The 8,234-nt window shown below is 48.6% G+C and overlaps 1 protein-coding gene across 1 annotated transcript; it reads left to right on the forward strand.

The window, feature by feature from the left end:
- Positions 1 to 1,394: 1,394 nt before the first annotated feature.
- On the forward strand, positions 1,395 to 6,577 carry LOC124698096 (myb-related protein P-like). The gene is made up of 3 exons (XM_047230618.1): positions 1,395 to 1,652; positions 1,787 to 1,916; positions 5,556 to 6,577. The coding sequence occupies exons 1-3, from the start codon at positions 1,520 to 1,522 to the stop codon at positions 6,328 to 6,330; spliced, it is 1,038 nt and encodes a 345-aa protein (XP_047086574.1). The 5' UTR covers positions 1,395 to 1,519; the 3' UTR covers positions 6,331 to 6,577.
- Positions 6,578 to 8,234: the final 1,657 nt, after the last annotated feature.

The following is an 8,234-nucleotide window of genomic DNA, read 5'->3' on the forward strand; positions in this document are numbered from 1 at the left end:
CAGAGTCGAGTCGTCAAACCCTAGGTTAGGTTCTGAATTCTCATTGTTTATTTTTAGTTTGCAAACTAGTAAATCTTTCAATCTAGATTAGTTATTCACTGATTGATCTTCCAATTTAGATTAGTTACCCTCACTGTAGTTTCTCTACTATTTTAAGATGATGTTGTAATGGAGATTCTTTTAACCTTTCTATTTAGCATTGGAAAAATTATCATGTAATTTTCTTTACTATGTCGAGATGGTGTCGTCCTTGAATCTTTCTATTTAGATCCTGACTTATACTGAACAATGTGGCAATTGTTGTGTTGTAGTCTGTACTTCTGCAATGAACAAACTTGGAACCTTGTTGCATTGAATTTTTGTTTGATTTAATTTGAATACCCATTGCAAATATCCTGTGCCCGCCCATGGTCTCTGGAGGGCACAATACCTGTCTCACTTTCTAGCCATTACGCGCAGTAATGCAGACGGCACTGCTGGGTACGTACGATACGGAGGGCGGGACCGATCGAAACGCTGTATCTATGAGGACGTACGCGAGCGCGCGATGGATGGACTTGCCCACCCTAATCGCGCTACAAGAGCTGGATCAACAGCCTTGGCAGCCGAAAAGAGAAGGTTGAGCTCGATAGGAACACAGCGACGTCGAGACGCACCCAAAAAATCTTCACGCTTACTCGCAGCGCAGGCCCGGATTTTCTCCCCGGCGAGTACCGATCGAGGGACAGACACGCACGGAGCAACTCACGACGTTGCGTAGGCAACAAATCACGGTCGTCGATCATCGTCATAGGTAGCTTGGGCGAGCTAGTGGCAGGAGCAGTAATGGTAACGCTTGCGTTGGCGCGCGACCTGGAGTATCCTAGAGCGGCCGGCCGGCGCGCGCGTACGTAAGTATTACGGGCTTGTAGCGATGGATGTATGTGCAGACAACGTGGTCGCTGGCAAGGCCGCGGAGCGGGACGGTGGCGAGGCCTGGTGCCACGGCGCCCCCGTGGCCCGCGGGCGCCCACGCGGCCCCGCCTCCAGCCACACGGCGCCTCGTCGTGTCCCTACTCGGGACCAAAGTTTAATGGCAGATCGTACGTAGTACTGCTCCTACGTTCCACTTCCACCCTCCCCGGCCGAGGGTCGGCGTCGCCCGCCCGCCCGCGCGGTGCTATATTAAGGCGTCGTGTCTTGCCGCCGTGCGTATCGAGCTAGAGCTAGCTCCCAACAAACCGATCAGAAAGAGGAGAGGTCATCGATAAACTCATAGTAGGTAAACCCGGCCGACGCCCGGCCCTCCCACACACACACCAACTCCTTTTGGACGCGACTGCACATCCCATCGCGCTGAACGTGGTGCCTTGCTAGCCTCTGCATCGCGCCGCTCTGCCGGCGGGTGAGCGCAGCGCAGGCACGCGCGGTTTGGTTGCTCCATCGTGTCGTTGGGAGCTAACTCGAGGCGCGCGTGCGGCCGCCGGGATATATCGCTCATCTGGTTCATCATATTCATACCCATAGATCGTTCCAGAGGATGGGGAGGGCGCCGTGCTGCGACAAGGTGGGGCTCAAGCGGGGGCGCTGGACGGCGGAGGAGGACGACGCGCTCGCAAACTACATTGCCGAACACGGCGAGGGCTCATGGAGGTCACTGCCCAAGAATGCAGGTAGGTGTTTTCTTTCTTTGGAGAGCTCAAACTGATCAGACTTGTGCAGATTAACTCGTTAATTATAGGCATCTACGGCGCTAACATGTCCATATGGTTCTCTGCTTGCTTCCGCGCGCGGTATATATATCCAGGGCTGCTGAGGTGCGGCAAGAGCTGCCGGCTACGGTGGATCAACTACCTGCGAGACGGGGTGAAGCGGGGGAACATCTCCAAGGAGGAGGACGACCTCATCGTCAAGCTCCACGCCACGCTTGGCAACAGGTACACACATACGTGTCTCCACTATACTCATGCTTCTGCTTATTTGCCCTAATCTGCACGTAAATATTTGATATGCTGTTACACACCCTCGCACAAGATTATTTCATACTACTACTTTTTTTTTTGTTCAAGAATAGTTTTATATATGTGCAGTGTCTAGCATTAATTTGCCACAAGCTTCTATTCTCTCCTATACAAAGACGTAATCAGTGAGTAAAATAAAGTTCCATAGGAGTCACCAGCCACATAGGTCTGTCCAAACAGCTCATAAAAAAGTCTACTCAGTCCCCTGGCACCTAGTACACCGGTCCTATGGTACATGCAATGGCTTTCTCTCGTGCACTTTCTAAGTGGAGTACATGGTAAGTCTGTTCTGGATAAGATAGACTTTTCTAGAGACTATGCTAATAAGAGGACTGTGCTTTTTTTTTTTTTTTGAGACCTCTCGATCTGTGTTACAGTTGTAGTATCTGAACTTATGCACTAACTCGACACCACACTCACACCACACTCACGCACACCCCTAGTGCACAAGTTAGAGCCTAGAACTATACACACAGCACGCAAGGGTACCCAGTGTCCCAAAGGAGCTAGTAATTGCGGCGTACATACGTGTGAGAGGATTATTAAAAGGGATCAACGCCCCTGTGAGACACCCGTAAAAATCGTCCCCAGCGGGGATCGATCCCGGGCGGGCTGGGTAGCCACTGCTACCACTAGCCAACGAGCTATCAGCTCGTTCTCTAAGAGGACTGTGCTAATAAAGTAATAAGAGTTGAGATATCACATCTAAAGATCCAGCACGCTGCATGCTACCCCCTCCGCATCAAATTATAGAAGTTTTAGAACTAGAATAGTGTGCTAGAATGTCTTGTAAATTGGTACAGAGAAATAATACATACATCACCTACCACACCGGTACTATGGTACATGCAATGGCTTTGTCACGTGCACTCTCAAACTGTGTTAGTACTCCTCCTTCCAATGAACAAGCTTTTTTTCTTCAAAATTTAAGCCAAGTAAAGTTTAATCAAAATTTTAGATAATTCCTTAATAAATATGTTATTCTACAGATGTCATATAGAAATATGTTTCATGATGTACCTAATGATACTGATCTTATTTTTGTGTGTTAATACATTTTAATAAAATGTTAGTCGAATTTTATATGGTTTGACATGCAAAATAGTATAAGCCCTTTTTTTCTTGGAGTGGAGATAGTATATCCTCCCTCTGCTCCGATTACATCGATTAAAACAGATCAGAGGGAGTATATGTTAAGTCTGTTCAGGATGACATGACTTTTGTGGAGACTATGTTAAAAGTTGAGATATCACATCTAATGATCATCCAGTACGCTACTAACACATACATCATCGTGGTGTTGCTCTTTTCCAGACGGGCCGTGGGTCGTTTTGGAGAAAAGCAAGACCATACAGCTGAAAACAACGCATGCAATCACCTCACTCTCGATCGCATCCGTCGTTTCATATGTTTTGTTCTACTACTGTGCTTACTACATTTATGCTGTGTTTCCGGGACGGTCAATTTACCGATGCCGTCCTTGTCGGTTGTCGCGCTGCTTGCATCCTGAACCTGTGGCCGGAGGGCATGGCGCGTCGGCAAGTCTCTGGCAGTAGTTCTTTTCTCAATCAATGCATGAAACTCACCTTCTAGGCAACACACGCGCGTCCTGCATGGCCAGCCCGGCCCCATCGCCCTCCCTTTCGCTCTAAGAAGAAAGGTAGCCGAGCTCTCGGTAATTTGTAGAGCACGGAGGTACACGTACGGCGCCCAACCAAGCATTGTCTGCCAATGCTAAGTATATTTGTGATGCCAGTCCACACACGTAGCCCTTTAAACTCCAACACAAACTCACTAGTCACTTACCTAGCTAAAGAAAACCAACACGTGCATGACAGTGTGCCCCATCTTGTGTGCTTTCTCGTGTTGAAACATATGTATATATGACACACAAGATAGCTACTGCTGGCTACAATTGAATAATCTCATTATTTAACTAACAATCATTATTTTTTTATATTGTTCATACTTTTTAAGAAACTATTTCAGATGATTTTTTGCGAGGATTTTAATAAGATGGAGCAATCCTAGCTTTTTTTTCGAAATGGGGGTGAACCCCGGCTTCTGCAATCCTAGCTTTTGACGTGTCTGAGTTGCGGGGGAGGGAGGGCACATTGAAGCAAAAGCTTTTTAAGAAATATCTTAGCACGGTTCGCATTACTCTAGATTGGAAATATCTTCATGCGATTTTATACTCCTATAGAATTATCGTATAATTACCACCTAAAACATATAACGTCATAAGAACATACATGTACTTTTTTCTTGTGGAACATATACTTTGTTTGTCAATATGTAGAAAGCTTACTCAGATTAATCGAATGAAAACACTATCTTTAAATTTTCCTTGAAAAGGGACCCACATAGTTCTGTAGCTTCCAAATTATATACTCTCTGCGATCCATAATAAGTCTCAGTTTACTTCAAATTTGAAATAAAGCCCGCCTGGCACTTATTATGAATCAGAGGGAGTGCAAAATACACATAAATAAGAAATTTCAAACCTACATATTCGAGGCTTTTGTCTGTACATCCCTAAAGAATTTTTTGATAAGTTTTTAGTAGTTTATATTGTAACTTTAGCTCGATTCCCTTTTACTTGATGAATAGGTAAAGCTCCTTCTTTTATTTGCTGGAAAAAATGTCGTGTAGATACGGTGAGATTTTAACTTTCACCTAACTAATGTTTCATCCATTAGATATCGAAACTTGAACGTTGATTGCATTCAGTTACAACTAACGTAGCTCAACTAGAAACTAGCAACAACGTGCATGGTTATCTCTTGTGAGTTGTGAGGGCGAAGAAACTCCCAGCTCGACAAGACACGGCAAAATATATATATGCACATGCATACATGTGCGTGGGCGCGCGCATGAATACCTCTAGTAGATAACCTTACCAAGTAGCTATGCGACGCGTACACCACCACCAATCTTCTCCGTATGCTACGGGGTGGAAGCAAGAATTAGCTATAGTAGTATACTAGGTTTCTCTTGTCTCAGTTAAGTTGTCATGTTGTTTCAGTGCTTTCTGGTGGGGTGTTCTCTATCATCTTTTTGTCCTATACTTATTTTCCTAGAAATGAGGAGAATATAATCCCTTTGTCATTGGTCGTTGAATACATCTGGCTCACGAGTCCCTGTCAGTGGCCCCTGCGGATTAAATGCTGGGCCTACATGTCTTGATCGCCTTCGGCTTTTACGTTGACAAATACAGTGCTACTGATGGTGAGAGCAAGTGAAAGGGGACCCTGGCCTGAGGTCCAGGGCTCTAGTCCACTTGGTACTAGCAGCTGCCGCTCTTAAGTGTGCGCTGAGCTATCAGCACTTCACGACACACACTCTTGCCCATACGTGATTACGGCACGCAGGGTAAAATGTCAACTTCGCGCGTAAATATCCCCGGCCATTTGCTCTTTAATTTCCCGCCTCATCATGTACGTAGTAAAAAATATATCCAGTACGTACTAGGAAGAATCTGATTCTGGCTTGCTGTGTGCTAATTTTTCAGGTGGTTGGCATCTGATTCTGACTTGCTGTATGCGATTTTTTCAGGTGGTCGCTGATCGCCAGCCACCTGCCGGGTCGGACAGACAACGAGATCAAGAACTACTGGAACTCGCACCTGAGCCGGCAGATCCACACGTTCCGGAGGACGTACGCCGCCGGCAACGACACCACCGTGACCATCGACATCACCAAGCTCACCGCCGCCGGCAAGCGGCGCGGCGGCCGGACCCCCGGTCAGTCGCCAAGGAGCGGCACGAAGAACCAGCAAACAGAGCCCGCGAAGACGAAGACAAAGGACGTCGTCGGCTCCAGCCCGGCCGTGCCGGCGAAGGCGAAGGACGTCGTCGTCTCCACGTCGTCGGCATCAGCGAGCCCGCCCCAGAGCGACGGGGCGCGGAGCGTGGTGGTCGACCCGGAGCAGAACCAGCCCAGCAACGGCGTCAGTGGCAGCGTCAGCCATAGCCTCAGCTCGGACGGGCCGTGCAGCGAGGACGAGACGTGGCCCCTGGTAATGGAGCCAGTGGACCAGACTGGGCTGCTGGAGGCGAACAGCGCGGTTGACCAGACTGGGCTCTGGGAGGCGAACAGCTCCATGAACTGGGATGGGGAGACCGAGATGGAAGCCCTGCTGTCCGGCGGCGTCGTGCCCGAAGGCCCGGCTCAGGTGGACGACCTGCTGGACATGGACTGGGAGGGCCTCGCATCCGATCTATGGGACGCCCCAGCCCAGAATGATGTGGCCCAGCCCGCAGAGCCGCAGGCGGCCGACTCGGAGGAGCTCGAGTGGTTCGTCAGCTGGCTCCTGTCGGACGCGAGCTAAGATTCAGAACGGCAGCGGCGAGCAGCCACAGGCGCCCCATAGCTCAGTGCAGGTGTTTCGTTTGTGCAAGTTTTGGTAGCTTTGCTAGTTTTCTTGTGAGTATGTGTGGCCTTGTGCATGCAAATTATAGTGGTACTTACTTTTCCTGTTTCATAGGGTGGACTGATGGTATAGAGTTGCATGTGGGCGTAGTTGGGACCCGGTAGGTTTGTGTGCAGTGCATCCCGGTTACTGTGGAAGCTCGCACCATCGCATCTGCATCAACAGAGAAATGAAGTGAAAGTGAATTGCAATGTTCGAACCGAGCCTGTCCCTGATCAATCTCTCTTCTGGACAGAGTAACAGGAGGATAAATGGATAATAAAGTCAACTCCTGTCCCCACTCTTGTCACACACTAACACTTCGAATATTATCCAATGCTTGCTTCTAGTTCACATCCTGCAGCTTCAGTACATCAGGCAACCCTTTGGATGCTTTCGAAAGCTCGCAATGATTTGCTCTTCAATAGAAAAAAATGTTTGGTCAGTTTCGCAGGTTATTTGTGCTGTCCATGCATTTCTTACTGTATGTTCAGAGGAGCAGCAAGCTCTGGCTGTAAGCGACTCAGGACCTCCTACTGCATGCAGTTCCAAGCCTAAACCCTGCGGAAGCTCTCTTCTCTCTGCCGGCACCAGGTTCGACTGCCTTTCGCGATGCAGCGTTCAACCCTGCGACCGATGCAAATGCTGCTGGGCTGGGGGTGTTCTTGCGTGATCCTAATCAGAAGAATACAGCTCTTTATCGATGTTGTCTCGTTGATATCTTGAGTGTTGCAGGATGAAGCACAAGCTTTGCTCTTGGTTGGCTCTCAGGGTAGTGCAGCCGTTGGGCTGGTCCAATGTTTCACTTCTCTCGGATAACAAAGATCTTGTTGATACAGCAACAGAGGATGGTCTGTTTTATAGGACAGGTCTTTGGTCGATCAAGCCATACCTTGATGATATTTGCAATCACGGGAGAACTCACTCTCTGATCAGATACTGAAGGTACCAATAGGTACCTCGCGCTGATAACAAGACGCTTACTAAGCGCGCATTTCAGGATAGTTCTGATACACACAGTCTGTTTAGATGTATTGTAAGTTGAACTTGTTTTCCTTCTCTTTGCTTTTAGTTATCCCTTATCCCTCTTGCTAACTGACAGTTAGCCGAGAACTTAGATAGAGCTCGATGGTGTTAGCGACCTTGCCTCCTCTTGCCTTGGATGTACCATGGGCTTCCAGTAATAGGCTTGGGCTGCTTGGAAAACACGATGTCGCCAACTACAAATACAAGGGAAACTGCTACGAGCAAAGGCGGCTTGGATTAGGACGGCTTCGGCCTCCTCGCTTCTGTCTCCTTCTCCCTCCTCTCTCCCCTGTTCCTCTTCGTTCCTCTTCCTGTAATAGCTAGAACTCTTGGATCCATGGATGTATTCCCCAATTTCTGAGTAATCGATATGTGTGAGTAGTGTGCTGTTAACATTTGGTATTCAGAACCAATCGATTCCTCCACGCAAAAATCCCCAAAATTCCAACCAAAAATTTTCTCCACAATTTCCCAATTCGATATAGCCTCGTCAACCATGCTGAGAGGATCATCTTGGGCTGCCCGCAGGGATCGCGAGTCGGTTTCGTGGCAGGAATCCCAGCAGCGCCTTGTTGATTGGGAGGAAAAGAGGGCAAAACGTCGCGCTGACTTTGCCGCCCGCATTTCGGACATGGCGGCAGAGGTGGCGGCGGAGGTGAAGGCGGCGGTAACAGCGGAGGTTACGGCAGCCGTAACAGCAGAGCTAGACGCTGCGTTCGAGAGGCGCCAGGAGGCCATCCGGGAAGCGCTCGCCAACGCCTTGGCTCGTCCACATGCTTCAACGGCGATGACTCCGG

This window comes from Lolium rigidum, chromosome 3, assembly GCF_022539505.1.
Source record: "Lolium rigidum isolate FL_2022 chromosome 3, APGP_CSIRO_Lrig_0.1, whole genome shotgun sequence".
NCBI classification, from domain to species: Eukaryota; Viridiplantae; Streptophyta; class Magnoliopsida; order Poales; family Poaceae; genus Lolium; species Lolium rigidum.